The 22,526-nt window shown below is 52.1% G+C and overlaps 1 protein-coding gene across 2 annotated transcripts in view; it reads right to left on the bottom strand.

Moving 5' to 3' along the window:
• The window catches only part of Znf362 (zinc finger protein 362), a 40,508-nt gene extending 19,561 nt beyond the window's left edge, over positions 1-20,947 (bottom strand). Inside the window, exons 1-4 of one of the 2 annotated variants that reach the window (XM_042678224.1) lie at positions 19,947-20,088; positions 7,594-7,719; positions 2,601-2,664; positions 2,191-2,437 (exon numbers count right to left, since the gene is read on the bottom strand). In XM_042678224.1, coding sequence (XP_042534158.1) covers positions 2,191-2,437; positions 2,601-2,664; positions 7,594-7,631 — 349 coding nt within the window. In that variant the 5' untranslated portion in view covers positions 7,632-7,719; positions 19,947-20,088. Of the gene's footprint in view, positions 1-2,190; positions 2,438-2,600; positions 2,665-7,593; positions 7,720-19,946; positions 20,089-20,800 lie in introns of those variants that run through there. The other variant, XM_042678230.1, reaches the window with a different exon arrangement.
• Positions 20,948-22,526: the final 1,579 nt, after the last annotated feature.

Here is a 22,526-nt window from a genome sequence, read left to right as displayed (position 1 = left end):
AATTTCTAAATTTTCTCTAATAGCTACATTACTACCTTTATAATAAAATTGGAAGGCTGTGATTCTGACAGAATGGCAAGTAGGAAATGAGGAAGCTAGCTCATAGAAAAAGCCCTCCCTGACACACAAGCTCAGCAAAACCACACACACACACACACACACACACACACACACACACACACACACGCACACACACACACACACACACATTAAAACCAAAAGAAAATGTAGAAAAGGAAAGAAATAAATCAAAGGGTTCTCTAAGATTCTAGGTAAGGGGTTGGAGAGGAATGATTTTTTTTTCCCCCTTAGCTCTTTGTTCCCCCCTTCAAATTTCCCTTAATATGCTTATATTGCTTTTTTAATATTACTTTTATAATGAAAAAAATAAATTTAATAAAATCATAATAACAGGAGATGTGCAGAGTACAGCTGGGGCCACGGGAGGCTCACCAGCTCCACAGTTCTTAGGCGGCTCTGAGAAGGAAACAGAGGGAGAGAGGAACTTGGCTGGTAGGGGTGAGCGCTGCCTCACTTCCTCCTGAGGAAGCCTGTGCCCCATACCCTAAAGAGGGCATCAGGGACTCCAGCTTTTGACCCTTCCTGAGGCATTCCCTGAGAACCAACCTCAACCTACCCAAGATCCAATTCCCCCTTCCCATGAACCTACACTCCAGCGATCACTTCCCAGTGGCAGTGCTGCCTGAGTATCTCCATCCCTCTATCCTGCCCAGTACCAGGCCCTGTCCACTCTTCTTTCTTACTGTATCTCAGCTATGTCCACATCTCTGTGTCCCCGGCCCACAGTGTGGCCTAACCCCACACACTTTCCTAAAGGTTTCTGCATTTCTATGCTCGTTCCTAACAACTATATGTACCTTGCAGCCAGACTGATTTCTAAAGCCAACAGTTCACTCCCCTACTTAAAATCCTTCTATGGCTCTCTCCTGACCTATGGTCAAGTCCAAACTGATTGGTGTGTGTCACAGAGCCCTTTGTTATCTGGTGCCTGCTGCCTCTCAGACTTGGCAGGACTGGGTACACAGAAACGACATTAAGACTTGGACTTGGAGAAGGGTGCTGGTGGCTCACACCTGTAATCCAAGCTACTCAGCAGAGGATTACAGTTCAAAGCCAGCCTACCTAGAAAAGTCCATGAGACTCTTATCTCCAATTAACTAGCAAAAATCTGGATGTGGAGGTATGACTCAAGTGGTATAGTTCCAGCACTGAGTGAAAAAAGCCAAATGAGAGTACAAGGCCTTGAGTTCAAGCTCCAGTACTGGCACAAAAGAAAAAAAAAAAAAGATTCAGACAGCTGCCCTTGCTTCTTGCTAGACAAGAAACCTTGTTTTCACACACATAGCTTTTACCTTCCTCAGCCTCGGTTTCCTTTCTGTTGCATGGTGACATTAGAATGGAACATATAAAACCACACTATTGTTATTATAAACCAAACCTGGTCTGCTGTTCAACTTACACCTCACTTCCCAGAGCTGAACATGTCCTGATAATACGTCCTGTTAACTGCCTCTCTCACCCCTCATGCGTTATCCCCCCAACCTGAACAGCCTGTCACTTGCGTTCTGCACAATTCCCCCTCACAGCTGCTATTCCCCGGCCTGGCCCACTTCCCTGGTTTCTCCTCAGTCTTTCTTTGTATTTTGTCACCTCCAAGGAGGGCTTCTCTTAACCCTTAAATCTGGTCAAGTTTCTTCACGGGATTCCCAGATTCTTAATGTTGACTTGGCTTTCCTATTAAATAGCCCTACCCCAACCCTTGTGGACAATGACCTGCCCTCCTCCTGTCCACTGGAGTTAGGGAGTCCTTCCAGTCCAAGGTCTATGGCTAGTCACATGTGACCCTCCATTCCAACCTCTTCTATAACCCTAGTCCTGCCAGCTCTACCCTCCCCAAGTCCCCACCTGGACTATTCCCTTCCCCATACCCTTTGCTCAGTCTTCCCCAGCGCCATCCATTTCTAAGGCCACACCTGTTCTGGCTCTGTCCTTTCTTTGCCTAAGCCACAAGTTGGACCATGCAGCCCCACCCACTTTTAGGCCCCACCCACTCAGCTCTACCCAGCCTACAGACCCTGCCCATTCAGTCTCACCTACAGTTAGGCTCTGCCCACTCTCCCCACCCACTCTAGGCTCCGCCCATTGTGCCAAGCAGCCCCAGCCACCTACCTGTGACAGTGCTAGTGGCTGGCCGCGCATGTAGTGCCACGTCGGGCTGTGGTACTGACTGCGGGTGCAGCCCAGGCACCTGCTGCAGCTTGGGCAGTGACATAACAGCCTGGCTGCTCTCAGCAGGCGCTGGTGGCACTAGCAAAGGCTGCTGGGATGAGGCTGACGTGGGTGGCAGGTGGGGTGGCCGGATCTTCTCTGCCATCAGCTGTTCCTTAATCTTGTTAATCAGAACCAGGTTGTCCAGCTGTGGAAAGGAGAGTCACAGGCTGGCTGAAGGGGCTGGAGCCTCATGGAAGCCTGTCTGAAATGCCTCATCCCTCATCATGTAAGTAACCCCAAAACCCCAGGCAAAGGGAAGCAGCTCCAATGGGCAGGGGCGAGAGCTGGAAGGGCAGCGCAAGTCTTACCTGGCTGGGCATGGTGGGAGGAGGGGGCCAGAAGTAGGGGTTGTTAAAGCGAGGCTCAGCCATCCTGCAGGGAGAGAGTCACTGTCACAGGAAGTTGCCATTAGCTATGCTCAAGTCAGGGCCAGTATCTGGGATTCCCCTGCCCTATGGAACCCTCAGCCCCGCAGCACAACAGGCCCCACTAGGCCCAAGGAGCCACATCTTCATGCTGAAATGTCTGGAATTCAGTCTGTTCCTCAGTGGGCCCTAGAAGATCCAGACCAGAATGCCCCCAGCACTACCCCCTCCATCATGGCACTGGCAGACTAATCTCCCAGAAGGACTTGGCTACAGAGCCAACATCATGGGCACATGGATTCCAGGGTCCATCCCCCCACAACCCAAAGAAAAATGGGGTGGGGGTGGTGGGCCTGGAGCTGCTTTGCAAATGTCCACAGAGTAGGTCCCAATCCCTGCCCTTCTGCTCCCAACCCCACTCCCTTGAGTAAAGATATTCTTATCAGAGAGACACAGCCTTTCTGGACAGTTTAGGAGGACAATGAATCCTGCCTTCAACTCAAGTCATACTGCTAGAATGTTCAGGAAACTAACATAGTATGCATCCAAAACCTGTGCTGAGGAGGGTTAGGGAGGCCCAAGGCTAGGGCATTTTGGAGTTCTTTAGTAGAAGTGTAACTACTGACTGATGGTCCTCACCACTGGTAAGATCCATGGCAGACCCCTCTACAGTCAGGGCAGGACCAGGAATGGACCTTTGGCACTATCTCAGTCCTCCAAAGGTTTGAGTCTTCTGTGACTCTAACATAAATCAAGAAGTGACTTATAAGGTTAGTGCCCTCTACTGAGTTTCTCTTAACTCTCTTACAGAAACTACTTATCTATCTGATATGGTTACTAATATGAAACTGTTGATTTGCGAAGAAAGACCAAAAATGGTCTCATTTCCTGTTCTTAGGAGCCTGAGAAGTCTCTAGTAGGGCTTCAGGCATAGGGTCTTTCAATAAAGACACAATCTAATCTGACTGCAAATCATCACTTGTGATTCTTTCCTTGAGAAGTGAAGAGAGGGGACAGAGGTGACCTGTCCAATACCAGAGCACCGGGGTGCCAGGGTCAAGATTAAAACCAGATTTGCCCAAGCTGATTCCTCTGGAGAGCTTGCTCTATAGTCCTTGGTAGCGCAGCACCTACCCACATGCAAATAAAACAGCTCAGTGCCTAAATGTAAAAGTCCTTAATCCTCTGCCAGCCTGGAGCCACTCTGGTCTGACCCTGGCTAAACTGGAGGTCCAAGGATTTTCCATGGGGCAGCCAGGCAACCCTGACCCTCTGTCAGCCTCCTACTCTAACCATCCAGACACCAGGATGCCAGGATGCCCTTCCAGCTACCCATCCAGAGTCAATCCCTGCCTCCTACCCCACCACTGCCCCTTTATCGCCTCAAGAATCTCAAGAATCATTTCCTGCCTGCAGTTCTCCCTGACTGCTCCAAACCCCGGGGACTTCCTTTCTCCTTTCCTAAAAAAAAACCCTCAAAACAGGAATAACAGCAGGGAGGCTCCAAGTTACCAAGTGCCTACCTTGTGTCAACAAGCACAATGACACTGAAGGGGAGGTACTCATTTTGCAGCTGAGAAAACTACCGTTCTGAGAGAAGTGACTTGCTCAAGGTCACCCAACTGGTGACAGGTAGGCAGACAGCTGAGACTTCACCATGATCTGCCTGACTCAAAGTCTAGTGCATCAGTCCCTTAGCTGTTCAACACAGGACAAAACATCTTGATAAGCCCAGCCTCTGGATGGCATGGTCGTGACCCCATGGATGGGTACAAGGAAGGGCTGGGGGGGACAGAGGACTGAGGAGATGATCCAGTCTGGGAGTTGGATATACTTGTCGAATTCACCTGTGTATCCCCAGCATGCAGGCCCAGAGGTTACGATGCAAACTGAATGACAAAATGAAGGAGTAAGAATTCAAATTATTTTGAAGACAATCCCACACACAGCCCCACATACTATCTAGATGCTCAGTGTACACAGCTCTTCAGAATTCCAGCAGAGTGGCAGGAAGGGGAGAGGTTTTACTGCCTTCCACAGAAGGCCAAGCTAGGTCAGCAGGACAGAAGCACCTTACTCTAGGCTACATGGAGGGGAAACAGGAAGCTAGCTGCACTGTGCTGCTGCAGTGACATCAACTCTCTAAGCTCAGTTTCCATGTTGTGTAAGATGAAGTGAATGGACTTCCCTTCCTTTCCCTATTCCTGTTCTGGCCAGATTCTCTGCCTGCTGTACCAGGCTGCTCCTCAGACAGGTTTGGGGAAATTGTCCTCTCCTCATCCTCTCCATGTTAAGTTCAAGGTTCCTAGAACTGGATAGTCAGGGCTGAGCATCCTCTGCCACTTATCAAGGACCTGGACAGGCAGGGACCGCCCCTTACCCCAAAAGCTGGGAATCCAAGCCCAGAACCAGGGTGGTAAATTGCTCTGCTCACTCAGTCATCTGCATAGCCCTTGTCTGATTTCTGGGTATTTTAATGACTCAATCAATGTTCCTGGCTGTGATGTCCAACTACCATTGTGTGCCAGATTCAGGAAGCGGTGGGCTGGGGAAGGTATTCCTTGTACCCACCTGACCCATGCACAAGAGGATGCACCCTGCAGAGAAGTGAGGGGAAAGTGTTCAGGGATGGGCTACTCAGACCTGTTATTGAGAAGGGAACGAAGCTAGAGGGAGGTCTGGTCAGATGTACACTGAGGACAGATGTTCGGGCAGAAGAGAGGAGGTAGGAAAGCACATGGCCAGCATGGGGCAATGAACTGCCACCCACCAACAGGGAAAGAGCTGGAGAGTGGTAGGTGGCAAGGGAAAGGGAGGTTTTTAGACAAGGGGTCGGGGGAATCCAGGCAAGAAAGACTCCCAGGAGTGTGCAGCCCAGGGGAGCCCTGAAGCAGAGGGCACCCAGGGTTAGGGAAGCCACAGTGAGTAGGGCTGGGGTTGGAGCATCCTTGTTTTTTTTTGGGGGGGGGTCCGGTCCTGGGGCCTGAACTCTGGGCCTGGGCGCTGTCCCTCAGCTCTTCAGCTCAAGGCGAGCGCTCTACCACTTGAGCTACAGCGCCACTTCCGGCTTTTTTTTCTTTTTGCTTATGTGGTGCTGGGGAATCGAACCCAGGGCCTCATGTATGCAAGGCAAACGCTCTACCACTGAGCCACCTTCCCAGCCCCATAGAGCATCCTTGTTTGATGGGCTGAAAAGACAGGCTGGCAGTCAGGCAGGGCAGGTGGAGGAGGTGAGGCCATGAGCCCCGGGCCTGGACCAGACTCCTGCAGTGGGGCTAGCAAGCCATCATTTTGTCTCTCATTCTAAAAGGAGAAAAAAGTTGGATGGATGGATGGATGAATGATACATTTCTAGAGCTGCTTGAAAAATAGTTTCCTGATAGCAGCCAGTCTGTCTGCCCACCCATCCATCCATCCATCCACCCAGACTTCTATCCTTCCATCCCGGACACACTCTCTGGGCCAAACCAGGGACCAGTGCTAGTGAGCCTGAGGAAAGCACCCTTCCTTCCTAAGTGAGCAGAAGCAACAATTCGTGGGCTTCTGCAAGGAGCTCCCACTATGAGCCCCACTATCCACCACCCACCACCAGCCACCTCCCCTGACCAGAGCTGAGGGACCACCTTCCCTATGTCCTCCTTGCCTGCTCTGCCCCCTGGACCCTTACGTGCATGGGACTCCTCCGCACGGGAGGGAGTCTCTCCTTTCCCCAGGCAGCTCAGCTCCTGGGCAGCCAAGCCTGGGCCTCCACCTCCCACCCAAGCCCTGCCCTGGGGTTCAGGCCCAGCTCTCCAACTACCCCCTGCCCCTCCCTCTGGCTGCTTCACAGCTGTTCAGCTTCAGCAGACCTGTTCTGGCCACAGCTTTCATCTCTGGGGTGCCTCTTCTTGTCACCCCTACCTCTGAACAGGACAGCTCATCTGCCTAGCTGTTCCTGTCATAGACTCATGACCCACAGAGACCCACAGCACGTCCCCCTCCCCTCACCCCTACCCATCCCCAGATATCCACAAGAGCCATTTCTAGAATTTCTCTAATCTACCTACTCTTCTCTACCAGTTCTAGTCGTGGCACTTCATCTCACCAGAGAGCAGTCTGCTGTGTTTGGAACTCAACACACCCTGCATTCAAATCCTGGTTACAAGTCACCAGCTGTGTGATCTTGGGCAGGTCACTTGCCGTGCCCCCCAAGTTAGGGATTAGCAGTCAGAATGTGGGCCAGGGCCTTCCTGGAAAGAGCATGCTCCTGCTTGGGTCTTAAGGAGTAAGGGGAAGTTAGGCAGGCATAGACAAATGGAGACATTCTGGCAGAGCCAATGGCTTGGGCAAAGGCCACAGGTGAGAAACATGGGTGTGAGGGGAGCCCACTGGGAGATAGGAGATGAGGCTGGGGAGGCAGCCAGGCCAGGCTCAGAGGCAGATTGATCCCTGAGACCTGGTGGGAGTCTGGACCTGGAGCAGGAGGTAACCAGTGGAATGTGTGGCTTGGAAAGACCCCTTTTCTGTGTGCTCTCTGTGCTGTGTGCAGAATGCTCTGGAGAGGCAACGCGGGAGACAACGGGGGATCCTGTGCAGATGGCCCGCAGAAGGGAGGTGAGAGGCAGGGGCCTGGTAACTTGGTAGAGCTGAAGGCCCAAGATGTGTGCAGGCTGTCCCCACAGGGTGCTGGGAAGTTTCTGGACACCGACTTGGACAAACACAGTCACAGAGACATGCAGACAGACAGCACCAAACCCCACATAGGACAAACACAGACCTAGGGCCACAGCATGGCCCAGTAGGGACCCAACTGCCATGAGCAGGAAGTGTCAGGAGGCTGAGCACCTCTCCATAGGGCACACCTGAGGGTGGCCAGGAGGGGCACTCGGATGCTTTAATCCCCCAAAGAACAAACCCCTCATTGACAGATCGCAACCTGGAATGCCAGGCTCCTTACCTAGAGGGTCCTTTCCCACTTGGTGAACTTCTACTCATCCTTCAAGACCCAGCTCAAGTGTTCCCTCTTCTACGGAGCCTTCCCTGAACCCCCAGTCAGTCACTTCCTCTGTGTTCCCAACAGCACCTTGTATATGGGAATAACAACAACAATAACAATAAAATGTCGGCTATGTGCTGAGTACATTAGGATCCCAGTTACTGAATCTTCCCAATGGCCCTGTGATGTACACTTAACAGAGGAGACAACTCAGAAAGGTCAACCAACATGCCCAAAGTCACACAGCTATTACGTGAGGGAGTCACAATGCCACTCAGATCCAGCCCAGCAGTGCACTCCAGTGTGGTCTGTTTCCATGGCACCTTGGTATCTCTCCCCACCAGACTGTGAGCTCTCCCCATGTAGAGCTGGTGCTCATTCACCAGGGATAACATCTGGCATATATGGTGGTCATCTACAATGGGCTGGGAACTGTGACAAGAATATTTACAGCAATGACTTTAGTGCTACGATAGACTCAATGTACAAATGGGAGAGGAAACTGAGGTCCAAAGAGGTTAAACAATTTGCTCAAGGTCTGGAAAGGCAGCCTCTGAAGTCAGCTTGGCCAACACCAAACGAGCGTGCACTGAGGGAAGAGGCACTGCCAGGTACCAGGCCCTGCCAACACGGGGAGGTTCAGAAGCACACAAAAAGGGCAGGCAGCTGGGCCACAGTGGGTTACAAGGAGCTGTACCCACCCAAGGAGCTGCTACCACACAGGAGGAGGAGTTAAGCAACTAGGCCCCTCCCCTCCCCAAACCCCAGCCCATCCCACAGACATTAAATAAAGTCAGGATCTGCCCAGGCCCAGTGGTCACATGGGACCCAACTCCCAACAAAGCAAGCGAGAGAGAGAGAGAGAGAGAGAGAGAGAGAGAGAGAGAGAGAGAGAGAGAGAGAGAGAGAGAGAGAGAGAGAGAGAGAGAGAGCAGGACCCAAGCCATCGGGACACTGTGATTACAAGAGGCAAAAATAAAAACCTGCGTCAGAAAGGCAAAGCTGCGGGGAACCACACCCAGGGGAAGGAGGGATGGGAGTGGAGGCTAGCAAGGGCTGGTTTGGGTTTTGTCTTTGTTTCTCTGATTTCCAAAATTCTTAGTAATGTCATCCGTCGCTTTTATAAGGAAAACAATAAATTTATTCTTGAAATTTGAAAGAAAATGGTTGGTAGCCCAAGGGGGCACAGCTGCAGGGTCTGGAAGCAGAAACATGGGCAGTCTGGGTCAGCCATCGGCTGACAGTGGGCATCCACCGGCCACTGCATGCCAGGCCCCACACAGCCCCACCTTCCAAGCACACATGACCAGGGTGGGCAGTGGGTGTGAGGAAAGGCGATCTGTACTTTGAACTTGATTACATTTCCACAGGCTCGGAGGAAAGAGGGTCTTCAGCTCCTCCTCCAAGGATCTCTACATCCCCACCCCATTCTTCTACTGTAGTGACTATTCTACAGTATAAATCAGATCACCCTCCCCTATCTGGAACCTCCCGTGGCTCCCTAATGTACTCCAGGCCCAGTCTGGATTCCAGCCAGAGCAGACTCTGGTATCCTCTTCGGTCACTGCTTGTCCTATCTTACTTCTGCCCAGCCCTGCCTTCTAGTACTCAACTTGCTTTCCTTTTTCCTCACCTTCAAGTAGTCTGTGTCCCCTCCCTGGGGCCTTCTGTCCTCTCCAGTTCACTGGATAATTTCAACTCCTACTTCCAGCCTGACTTTACAGAGCACTTCTTCCAGGAAGCTTCCTTTTTCTTTGGGCTTTCACTTTTCCATCATCAGAGCACTGCACACCCTCTTTTCTGTCTCATCCATCTTTGCTGCTGGCATGTGCTCTCGGTTGGGGAGGAAGGAAAGGATTGTGGCTGAGTTCTTTACCTTTTAAGCCCTACACCGTATCTGGCTGGTGTTTGAACGAATGAACCAATGAATGAATGCAGGCATGCATGCATGCTAAGGTGAGAGGAATGGGAAGTGTTGGCATGGATAGAAGACCCTCCCACACACACACTTCCAAATCACCTCCATCCTCTTTGGCATTATGGTTGCTCCTGCCATCAGTTGTTCTTTATTTCCTACTTGATCCAAGGGTCTGTATGTGTTCTGTAAGGCCTTGGAAACATCTTCCCCCCCTTCCCCCAAGGACTGAACAGTTAGCAAGCACAGACAATGGTTCTGCTTCCCTAGCAGTGAAAATTAGAGTCTCACTCGTCAAAAGAGCAAAAAGAAATAAAAGGATAACACCCAATCCTAGCAAGAGTATGGTGAAATTAGCATGCTCACAGATTATGGCTTAAGAGTGTAAATTGGAACAATCATTCTGGAAAAAAATCTGGCCATAATGTGTCAAGAGCTCTACAAATGTTCACAGACTTTCTGGCTACTGATCACATTCTCGGTCATCCATCCCTAGGAAATAACCCAAAGATAAAGTTACATGCACCAAACTGTTTGCTTCAGGATTTTTTTAAATGATAGCAAAAATCTGGAATAGCCAAAATTGCCAACAGGGAGATGGCTCTATAAATCATGCTCATCAGTGACTGTCTACAGATAACTGCTAGTGCCTCTGGCACTGCCGAGACTCATTTAATACTCATTCAACCTATCAGAAGCCCAGCACAGAGACATTAGGGAACTTGCCCCAAGTCAAGCTGCGAGTATAGGATTCAAATCCAGACCACTGTGCTGCAGAGTCCAGGCATCTGTAAGTCCAGCTACTCAGGATGCTGAGACCTGGAAGATCCCAGTTCAAAGCCAGCCCAGGAAAAACAGTCTGCAAAGAATCCATCTCTAATTAACCAATAGAGCACTCGCTGTGAGCGGAAAAAGCAGAGTGAGTGAGACCTTGAGTTTAAAACCCCTATAAGAACACACATACACAAAAGCACCTTGCATGCTCGGTGTGGTGATTTATGCTTGTAATCAATCTTAGCACTTGGGAGGCTGTGGCCGGAGGACTGGGAATTTGAGGCCAAGCTGGGCTACACAGTAAGACACGCTCAAAAAATTCCCTACAGTCATGTAGAAATACAATAGTTGGAGAAGAAGATTGAAAAGAAAGAAACAGATAGCCAGGAACTAGTGGCTACATGAGCCACTTGCTATTCAGGATGCTGAGATCCAGAGGACTATAGTTCAAAGCCAGCAAGATGCCAGGCTGGCAATATGTGGCTGAAGTGGTAGAGTGCTAGTAGAGGAGCAAGCCAAGTAAGTGAGTGCTTAGTTAGCCTTGAACTCAAACCTGGTCCCTGCAAAAATTAGAGGAATAAGTAGACCAATGATATCTACATAAAAACTGGATGCCAAGAGAAAGGAGAGTTAGAAAATACCCATATCTAACAGTGGGGTGTTTCACTTACCATCTTGCTATTTCATGACTTTTCTGCAGGGTGTCTGTCTACAGGACTGTTTCAAGGAACATTTTAAATAAAACTAAAGCTCCATCAGGCTTTGGCAAAACAACACGCCCAGCCCCTCAAATCCTGTACATTCAGCAGGGAAGGGTCTAAGGGAAAGACAAGACTTGCTGAAAGTCTCAAGCCCCAACCCCAGCCACGACAGCAGTCAGGAAAGGACTTCTTTCCCATCCTATTCAAAATCTTCTCCCTGTCTCTGGGCTGCAGTACAAACCCCTCAGCAGGACACCTGAGATTTTCATCGGGAAGACCCTGCTGGCCACGTGCACAGATATCCACTGTACCCGTCCTCCAGCCACACTGTAGGCCACTGTACGCTGTACCACTTGCAGGCATCCCAAACAGTATGCCAGTTGGAGCCACCCATCTAGGGGTCACACCACCCTGCCACTGAATCTCAGCTCCAGTGTCACCCTATTGGCTGAATGGCCAGTTCCTCAAGTAAGCCAGGAGTCTGCAAGGGTAAGGCTTGGGTTTAGCTCTTAGTTATGTTCCCCAAGGCCCCACTCAACCCCACAGCCCAGCCTGCTTAGAGATCACATGCTAACTTTTCACCAGCAGGAGCTAGGTTCCTATTATACCCTCCCTGTTATACCCTCCCACATCCCTGCATTCTCCCTACCTAAACATCGCACCTCTAAGTATTCTGTCTCCCATCAGCTGAAACCCACAAGGACAGGGCCACCACTTCAGCCTAAGCCAAGCACTGAGCACATGGGAGGGGCTCTAGTTCTCAAAAACCTGTAGAAAGCAGCAATGGGAGGAAGTCTTTCCATCCAGGAGAGTGAAAAGGTGGGGGAGCATTCCCGGCAAAGGGGCAGTGTATACAACTTGCTTTCTGGGAGAGCAAGTAGAAGGAACTGTATGTGCAAATACCAGAGGCAGGAAAATGTACACCAGTGGGTTTGGTCTGGGGTGGGTATAGTGCAGGAATGTATAGGGGAGGCAGGGGCTGGTGGCTGGAGCAGTTGATACGGACAGGGCCAGAGTTAAGGCCTCATGCTTAGATGAAAGTAAGGTGGGGGTGGGAGCCATGGACAAAGTTTGTGACAGACAGGTCCTTGTGGGACCAAGAGGATAGCCTGTAGAGGACATGTAGGAGGTGGTAGGAGGTGGTGAGGTTTCCTACCATTCAGATTCCTCGAACCCTTGTGCTTAAAGTCACCACCCACAGCCCCTCTTCCCTCCCCATGAACACACTCCATTCAACCTAGAGTTCCAGCTGCTGCCCCCACCCCATCCATCCCCAAGACCCTAGCCAGGCCAGCCTTGGAAACTGGCTCCTGGGAACTTCCTGTGAGGCACAAGGCTCCCGAGGGTCCTGGATCCAATTAGGCCGGGTTTCCGCAGCCCTGCGGGGCTGGGAAGGGCTGTTTTCATTGCGATGGTGAAGCCGATCCCGGGAGGGTGCTATCCACTGCTGTCTGGGCCTGGATCATGAGAACTTCTGTTCTTCCTCTCCCTGGCCCTTCCTTGGCCCTCCGACTCTCCAGCCCTTCACATTCTGGGAGCCCCCTCTCCCTGGTTCCTACCTCCAGCCACCTAGAGACAGCCAGCAGTAAGTGGACTTTCTCTAGGCTGAGAGAAAATGCCCTAGAGACTATGAGCCCAGACCCCTCTCCACCGCCAGCTCCTCTGGGGACCCCTAGCTCCCATGCCAGCAGGGAACTCCTGCTGGCAAAGGACAAAGATAGGGATGGCAGGTGGCCAAGTACTTCCTCCCTGCCAGGCACCTCAGATGCTTGGTGGGCACTTCTCAGACCCCTGCCCAGGCAGATGCATGTGCATCTGGAAAGATTGCACAGATACAGAAGCTGCCTCGAACATACATGGACAGCTAAATGACTTCTGATAGAGCCCACACCCAGGACACCTAAGGAGCCTTCACCCCAAGTTCCTTCCCCATTATGGTCTCCACCCAATTCCAAAGGCTCCCCTCCCTGTTTCTATAGTAACCTCTTCCTTGTTTGGGGTCAGGAATGAAGCTCAGAGCGGTTCTGATTTTCCCAAGGTCACGCATTGGTGAGGGCCAAGAGAGCAGAACCTTCTGGCAAGTCCACTTCCTCTCTGAGCCTCAGTTCCCTCATCTAAGAAATAAAGGGGCTCGGTTAGAATCCCAGCCTGAGTCCCTAGGCCCTCACAGTTGTGATGTGGTATGTTAGAAAGCATGGATTGTGAAGCCCAGGCCTGGGCCTCATTGTTCTCATCTGTAAACTGGGATGGCCCCGGTACAGGGTTGCAGTACAGATCACAATGAGTGATGAGAGGCTTTAGGACAGTACCTGCCCAGAAGGAATCCTTGAGTGCCAGCCTTGGCGGGTTCTCTACTAAGATGTCTGGGTACCATCCCCAATCATCTGCAAAAGGGGAGTAGAAGTCTACTCAACCTACTGCGTTCTAGAGCTGCACAGCTCTGAGGAGCTCTCTGGACCCCTGTGGGCTGTTCTGTCAAGGATGGAGCTCCAGCTCCCATATAATCTTAAAACCAAAAAGCTGACTTCTGAGCTGGGGCTCTGGCCTACGCTCCAGGAGCCTTCAGGACAGATCCCAGGGGCCCTGGGTAGGAACCTCCTCTGACGTAGTCTCTCAAAGACCCCTGCATGCCGCAGTAACTGCAGGGTAGGTAAGGTGGACTCAGGCCTGAGTAGAGGCCAACAGGTAGAGCAGGCCATCAGCAGAGCAAGGCAGCCATGGGAGGGCTGGCTGGGCAGAGTTGAGCCAGGAGGGCTGGGTAGCCACAGGGGAGCAGGCCAGAGAAGATCTGCCACAAGCTCGGCCCTCTTCTACACGCCCCATCACTCACCCCCCCCCCCCCCCCACCTTCTCAATGTTCCTGCATCTCCCACCTCAGGTCAGAAACACCCTTCACCCAGGAAATGGTCTCAGGTCTCAGCTCAAAGGTCACTTCCTCTCAGCAGTCCTCCCTCCTCCCCATCACTGTAGTCTATCTAAGCAGTGATAGAGAAGCCCTTCCAAAAAGTATTTCCTCTCCAGAGCTCACCAAAACAAAACCTGCAATGGCAGAGCCATGTACCTATGGTTATGTTTTGTATAGAATCTGTCTCCCTAGCCTAGGGGAGGACTACATCCGTTTTTTTCACACTGTCCCCTGCAGGGGCCCAGGACCTGGGATATAAGATGTGCACAGCAAATCTCACTCAACTGAACGCAGATGAGAAATGGAGAAGTACTTGCCACACCCATCTCTTTAAGCAGGTTCCGGCAGGGAGCACAAATATGTGAGGGCAAGGGGGTGCCCAAAGGATTCTGTACAAGGCCCAGGATAAGAGGCTGCATTCTCACCAAGCAAACAAGCATACCTGTACCATGTGCCTACACATAAAAGCAAGTGTGCAGAAGTGTGTGATCGTACATAAAAGCATGTGTGCACAAGTGTGTGATCGTGTGAGTGGCGGGGTGTGTACCCATTCCTTTGTGGGGTGTGTGTGTGTGTGTGTGTATGTGTGTGTGTGTAGGGTATATGGACCCACACTCCAGCAGACAGGCTTCCAATCTGCCTGGCTCCTGGAAGCCCAGGTCAAGTCAGTCATGGAGTTACAATAGCTGACTGTGTGCTCAAGCCTATCAGGATGTTCACAACCCAGTCCCCTATCCCTCCACAGAAACCCAGAACCTAGAATAGCCAGACTGTCCTCTCAGGAATCTAACACCTTTATCCAAAGCTCAGAAAAGAATCCAGATGGTGGGGATTACCCTGAGGTCATCCTTGGGAGTGGGGCAGATAAAATGCAAGACCTCTCTAGCCACATCCTTCAGCCTGTCCCTCACACCTTCCTTATCCACTACAAACACCTACCCAGTCTGCAACACACAGCTCCTCCTAAGCTCCAGAAAGCCATCCCAACTACCATGGCCCCAACCCACCTCCACCATAGCCAGTTTGCTAAATGTCACTCAAGGGCCGGGGCTGCCTCAGTGCCCAGAAATGCTGTCATATGGTAGAGGCAGAACAACTTGTTGACACCCAGGGAGTGAAAGCCCACCAGGTAAGGCCTTGGGAAGCCTTCCCCGCATTTCCTTAATGGGTAAAAAGAAGTTTGACCAAATGACCTGAATCAACCTCTTAACAGTGCATGGATTTAGATTTCCAAGATTATATAGACAAACATCATCAGATACAGACCTTACATGTGCCTTCTCTCCTCAGGTACAGCGAAAGCCCATCCAAACAGCCCAGAGAAGTGCCAGCATGGTACTACAAAACCACCAGAAGTTCAGGAGATACCAAGTGTTCCAGCAGTCTTTGTGCAAGGTCCATTCACATGTTCAACATAGTACTCTTTGGATAACTGATACAGGTAGCTGCTACCTCAGATGGGAGAAAGAAGCTATGGACGTCATAAAAACCACAAGGCCAAGGCACTGGGAAATCAGAACACTAACATCACCCCCCAAGTGTTGCTCACTGGAATGCTGCAACAGTTGACACTTCGTAAAGAAGAAAATCTTTCTCCCCACATCAACTATCTGACCATAGGCAGCTGGGTGTGTAGGGAGGAAGGGGTTTTATGAGAGGGAAAGTTCTAGAAGAGATCACAGGTCCCTCTCTCAGGATGCGCAAAGGGGTTCCTGCACTGTGCAGGGATCCTAGTGAGACCCACAGTACTACTGGATTCCAGTCCTAGCAATGGCCCTGCCAATTAGTCTCCAGAGAGCTCCAGGGCTCAGTTTCCTCACCTGTAAAATTGGGGTCATAACAATGAAGGTAAGATACTTCCATACTGATAAAGGCTTATAGGACATGGTCTGACACAAATGAGCTCCCTGTGTCACTAAATAAGGCAGTAAGAGTCTACTTGGTAAGATCCTAAATCAAAGATCGGATGATGCCAAAGCTTGAGATGTCAAAGGTTCTGAGCTAAGAAGCTGCTAAGGTTCTGAGATGGGGAGAGATTCTTAGATTCCAAGGTTTAATTATCTCATTATTTCCTAACAACAATCCTGAGCCTCCCAGGGGAAGATAACAGACCTCAATATAACTTCATTTCCCAAGCACTGCCAAGCCACCAAGGCTGCTGCCACACCTGGACCACCTCCCCTCGCCCCCTCCCACCCCCAGCCCCCTCCCTACTTCCCAGCCTGGCCTCACCTCTGCTGAAGGATCAGCCATACCTTGCTCAAAGCTGGCATAACCTCAATGTCCTAATGGGGTAGCCAGGCAGAAGTACACATAACCCAAAAAACGAGGTGTCAGATACTAAGAGCCCCAAAAGCAATCCGAAAGGCTTATGTGATGGAGGGTGACAGCAAAAAGCTATTATAGAGCAAATGGTCAGGGAAGCCCCTCTGAGGAGGTAACATTGGGATGGGGTGAGTAAATTTCAGAAACAACATTCCAAGTGAAGGAATGTGCAAAGGCCCTGTCAACAAGGCTTTGGTAAATTCAAGGTAGAGAAAGAAGCCAGAGAGCCAAAGGTAGAGACTGAGGAGCAGGGCAGAAGTGCTGAGGCTGAAGAGTAGGCAGGGCTTTCACAGACCACAAAGGGCCTTGAAGATCAAGAATGAATTTTGGATTTTTTTTCTTCTAAATGTCAAAAAAAAAAAAAAAGGCAGGCCTGGCAAGGTAATCAACAATCCTTAGAATTCATTGTGTATATGGATAGAGCTCCTACCATATGCTTCATAAAGGCTTGGATGATATCAGATACATCAGTCTACAACCCATGAGAAATTCAGGAATAAGGAAAAGAAGGCTCAGAAGAGGCAAGAGAGTGTTCAAAACAAGTGTCACAAATGGGTCTTGATCTCAGGATGCAAGTCTATCACTATTACAGTCTATGGAACTCCTATTCTCCAAGAGCCCTTCCTTGGAGTCTCTGATAGGCACTCACTGAATGCCAGCTGCCCTGACTGGTGAGCCTGAGGCCTCAGCTCTTATTGTTGGCTCTAGAGACTTTACAGGACTACACTTGCATCTCACTTCTGTCCAACATGGGCTGGGTGGTTGGTTGGATGGATGGATTGATGGACAGATGGATGGTTAGATGGATGGATGGGGTGGATGGATGGACAGAAAAACAGACCACTGAAATAACTGATCAATGAATTAATGAATGGGCAACAAAGGAATATATAAATAATATAGAAACAAATGAATGGGTAATCTAGCCAAAAACAATGAATGATGGAGAAAGGCAGGGCAATGAAGGGTGTGCCCAGGGAAGGGTCAGGGCCAGGGTAACTTCAGACCCAGGCTGTACTTCACCATATACCAGCTTCCTCTCTCCAGCTGGGATTAGCTTACCTCCATTCCCCAAAACTACAGGTGGCCTGTTCTTCAGCGCCTGGCCTGAAACCTATGTCATGGCCAAGTGTGGTCATTATCCCCCAGTCCTAGCAGCTAGTGTTTCTCCCCCAAACCTAGGGAAGCCTGGGTGCTTCCCTGTCCGTGACTCCCTAGAGGACACAGGAGACCACGGCTCCAGGCCTAGCTGGGAGGAGAATCACTGGGTGACTTCCAGCTAGTGGCTTGCCCTCTCTGAATGACCTCCTAGGGCTTTTCCATCTCTCACATTCTTTGGGGTGGGAGATGGGCCTCTGGATTTTTACACAGTCACTGAGGTCAGCAGAAGAATTTGAAAGAAAGACAAAAAACCAGAAGTGAGCAGAGTCCTGCCCACAAGCACCAAGGCCCACCTAGGAAAAGCCCACACAAGGAGTCGAACTGCCAAAAGCTACACCCTCCTCTGCCACTGCCTGCCCTCTCCAAGCCTCTGTTTTCTTTAATTTTAAATTTTATAATGACGGCTCAACTGTCCCCACCTTAACATTTCACTCCAAGTCCATTTTGAGGGGAGCCTGACATGGCAACAACCATGAACCACACAGGGCAAACTGTGAAGTCTGCTTCCCCAAAGAAGGAGAGTAAGAGCAAAGGTCAGAGGGAGTGAGGGGGACATACTGTCCCATCTCAATCCAGTTCTGTCCAAAACGAGCCTTCTAGCCATGGGCACCTGAAATATGGTCCTGCTCTCAGCAATCCTCCTATGGTAACAGAACTCTGGGCAAGTTATTTCTCTTTGTTCCTCAGTTTCTCCCACTGAAATCCAGACGTCTTGGTACCCTCTGATCCAGGCGTGCCCTTGCTCTGCAGCTCAGAAAGCCTAAACCCCAGCTTTCAACCTTTAATAGTCCTCAGGATGCTCACAGAGCCCAAGGGAGTCAGGACACAGATCACCTGTGTCCTGAGGGGCTCCCCTCCAGGAAATGGGGGAGAAGGTGGCTACATGGGCTCAGAGCAGAGTGCAGGACAGACAGACTTTCCCAACAAGGGAAAGGCCTGGCCCAACCCCACATCTCCTTAGATAGCACAGGCCACCCCGGATTTTGTGGGTCTGGCTTTTAGATCCTCTGCAGCCCATAGAGCCAGCAGGTCCTGACCTGTCCAGCCTCAGGACAGGAACTCAACCCAAGTCCAAACTGCCTCCAACTCAGGGGCCTCTGGGGTGTCAGGGCAAGGGTGGCAAAAAGGGGTAGGCTGGAATGCAGGGGAGAGAGGCCCACGGCCTGAGGGGCCTGACAAACCAACCACCCCTTCCAGATGCCACCTCCGAGGGCCAAGAGTACCACAGGTAGAATGGGGTTCCTTTGCCAAACACTCCACTTGCCCCAAGTGTGTGTGTGTGTGGGGGGGGGAATCTCACACACACACACACACACACACACACACACACACACACCTCAACCCACTAAGGGCAAGATTCCTGCCTACCAAGGGTCCTGACCACCCATGAAGGAAGGAGCAAGGCCCACCCCTGGTTCCTGAAGGTTCCACAGATGCTCCAAGGCAGGGTGGTGTGAAGGCAGGATTCTTTCTTCAAGCCTGGAAACCCTGAATCCTTTCCGAGTCTCCAGTGCCAGCCTTCCTCCCCCAAATCTGGAAATATAGTCCCTTGAAATGCCATTTCTACAGAGTCCCTTTCCAAAAGACTCTCCGTTCCCCCCAAAACTCCCATCCCCAAGCCCTCGGCAATCCGTCCCCCACCCTCCCCTGCGCGGCACTGAGGAACCCGGCAGTTAACTTTTCCCCCCCCAAACCCTTGCAAAGGCGGCGGGCTGGGGTGGGGAGGGATGGGGGCGGGTGAAGCGAGCCCCCAAGATCCTTTCGCGGGCATCTCACCGCCTTCCAAAAAAAAAAAAAAAAAAGCTTAAAAAAAACTTTCCGAGTTAACTTTACATCCCCATCCCTCCCCCGAAATCGGCCGCCCCCCCCGCGCTTTTTTTTTCTTTAAAGTGCAATTGCATTGTGTCTCACCTCCCCGAAATGGCTCGAAGCTCTCGCCAAAGAAAAGGAAAAAAAGCCAACCCTTCGGGTGCCCCCTCTGCTTCCAGCCGCCTCTCCCACATTCTCAGACAGTTTTATTAAAATTTTCAGACAAAAGAAAAACAAAAATGGCAGCCTGGCTTATTTTTAAAACAGGACAGGGACGCCATATTCTGCAGATCTGCAAAAAAACGGAGAAATCCGGCCCTGGCCGCTCCACCGGGCCGGCTGCGAAGTGCGCGAACCGCGCCGTTTGCAATCCGTTTATTTGCATTAAGCCCCATGAATCATTGTTTACCGGAGAATTGCAGCAGGTTTGAATAGCCCGGCTTAAGAAAACACACGCACACACACACACACACACGCACTCGCACACCCGCCGCACACACCCGCCGGAGACACACTTCCGAGTCGGCCCGCCCGCCCTCCCGCGCGCCCCCGCCCCGGCCCCGGCCCCGGGCTCCAGACACCGGCGGCCCCCGGGGCCCTCGGAGCGCCCCGGCCCGCGCTGACAGCGCCCGCGTCCGGCCTGGCCCCCGCCCGCAACTCGGCGCAACTTTCCCGCGGGCGGGCGCCGCTCTTCCCTCCCCGCGCGCCCCGGGCCCGCACGGACCTGGCTGTGCTGGCGGCGCTCCGGGACGTGGCCGCAGCCCCGCGCCCGGCGGCCCGAGCAGGGCCGGGCTTGGGGCTCCGGACTCCGGGGCTCCGGCTCGGTGCGGAGCCGCGCGCAAACCTTCCGGGTCGCCTGCTGTTCACTTCTGGGTTCTGCAAGCGCCGAGGCGGCGGCGGCGGCGGCGGGAGGCGGCGGCGGCGGCGGCGGCGGCGGCGGTGGGAGGCCGGGTCTGCAGCGCCGCGCGGCCCCCCGTGCGCTCGGCGAAGCCCCCGCGCCGGGCTCCTGGGGGTGGGGTGGGGGGATGGGGGGCCGCGTCGGGCCCCCCCCGCCTCTCCGCTGCACAGCCCGCCCGGCCCCCGGGGCTCCGGCGAGTGGGCAGCGCCGGGCGCTGGCGACTGTGGGCGCGCGGGGAGGGGAGGGGAGGGAGGGGAAGGGGCGGCGGGCGGGGCGGGCGCACGCTGGGGGCCCCCGCTCGGGCCCCGGGGCCTCGTCTCGCGCTCGCCGCCGCCGCCTGGCAAAGTTGCGCGGCGCCCCCCTCCCCGCGCCGCCCCGCACCGCCCCGCGCCGGAGGCTGAGCCACAAAGGAACTCCTCGCCAGCCCCCCTCCTCGGCTCGCCCGAGCCGCGTGGGGAGGGCACCGGAGCCCGGCCCTAGGACAGCCCCTTCCCCAGCGCGGGGGTTCCCGGGGCCCCGGCGGCCGCGGCCATTGTCCCGCCCAGGCTCCGCCGCCTCCACTCCCGGGTGATGGCGGGTAGGGCCTGGCGCTTCACCACCCTGACCCCGCGCGCTGCGAGACTGCCCTGGGGAGGGGGGGTCCACTCTGAAGACCGAGGCTGGAGAGGGACCCCTCACACCTGATAACAAACGAGCGTGCTCAACATCCAAGCTGAGGGGTTTTTTTCCCTTTAAAGACAAGGGCACAGGGGTGGGAGTAGAAGTTTGCCTAGGCCAGGCCACCACTTCCTGGCTCTAGGCCCGAACCCCAACGGACGGGGCGGCTTGAGGCTGGCAGCGGCTCCTCTCGAAGTCTATCAGAGGTGGCACCGGCTGTCCCTCAGCTCTAGACCTCAGAGCCATCTGGGTGACTCCTCCTCCCGCCTCACCCTCCCCAGCCAATCAGTCACCAAGTCCTTCTGATTCGGCCTCCTGGGCTGTGTCAGTTTGCAAACTTCACTTCTACCTGAGGACGCTGTGGCACCCGACTCCTTTCGCAAGGCAGGGATTTCTTGGCACCCTCCGTGGCCCATCCGGCCTCTAGACTAGGACGAATCAAGGCTGGCCCTGCCCTCGGGGAGCACCCAATCCCCAGGGAAAGATCGGTGTATTAAATAATCCTTTCTCCTCCACACACCAGGTCTCTATTCGGCAAACATTTACTGAGGACCTACTAAACTACTCGACTATGCTTCTGGCTAGCTTGACTTCCAGCACAGCCTTGAACAAGTTGCACAAAGTCTGTCTCTCTCCTCAGGGAGCTGCAAACGCTGGGGAAAACTGGAGGATGTGACCCATAAAGGCTGTTTGCCCTTCAGCCCCAAGCACAGCATCTGGCACAAAGCAGAGGCACAATAAGAACATGGGGCATGAGTTGTTTGAAATTATAAGGCATTGTATGGACCCAGAAGAGGCCACTCTTTTCCCCAGAGAAACAGGAGTGGTCTTCTGAAAAATCTCTCTGGGATGAGCCAGGGGAAGAAGAAAAGAGGGCCTTCTTGTCTCTCAGAAATAAGAGTGGCAAAAGTACCAATCCATTGTTAAGACGTTCCAAGAGATAGAGCACAAATAAATGGAGAAGAGACAAATCTTCTTGCAGAAGATTTCCAAATAACTTGTGTAGATACTCAGGGAGGGGACCTTAGACCTTACTTCTTACGTGTGTTCTGGGTAGTAGTGACTTCTAAAGAGCATAGTGTTTCTTCAAAGAAAGGGAGAGAGTAACTGTAATGGAAAACCCAGACAACTATCACCTCAGTCAAGTGACCAAAGCGAAGTCAACAGACATGAGTCAAGTTGACAGTGCATACACTTCAAATTGTGTGATAAAAGTGACACCAATAACCTGTAACCCTAGACTTGCCATGAGAAAAAATGTCAAACTCCACTAATGGGATGTCTGGCAAAATACCTGCCTAGGATCTCTCGAAACCATCATGATCAGTAACTATGAGAAACTATCACAGCACAAAGGAGCCCGAAGAGTCATGACAACTAAATAATCTACTATCCAGCTGGGCTTCAATGGCTCATGCCTGTGATCCTAGCTGAGATCTGAGGATCTCAGATGTGAGATCTGAGGATTGCCAATTTGAAGCCAACCCAGGCAAGAAAATCAGAAATGGAACTGTGGTTCAAGTGGTAGAGCACTAGCCTTGAGCAAAAAAGCTCAGGGACAGCACCCAGACCCTGAGTTCAAACCCCAGGATTAACACCAAAAAAAGTTGGTGGTGGTTGTTTTTTTTTTTTTTTTTTTTTTGGTAAATAAATAAAGTACTGTCCAAGTTGAGATACTACAACAGAAAAAAGTAATATTAAGAAAATAAATGTTAGTTAATAGTTATGTGTCAGTCAAAGCATCCATCA

The sequence above is a fragment of the Dipodomys spectabilis genome, unplaced genomic scaffold (assembly GCF_019054845.1).
Source record: "Dipodomys spectabilis isolate Male_0828 unplaced genomic scaffold, ASM1905484v1 ptg000002l, whole genome shotgun sequence".
In the NCBI taxonomy this organism is placed as follows: domain Eukaryota; kingdom Metazoa; phylum Chordata; class Mammalia; order Rodentia; family Heteromyidae; genus Dipodomys; species Dipodomys spectabilis.
The sequence above is the reverse complement of the archived record's forward strand: the minus strand, read 5'-3'. Positions and strand labels throughout refer to the sequence as shown.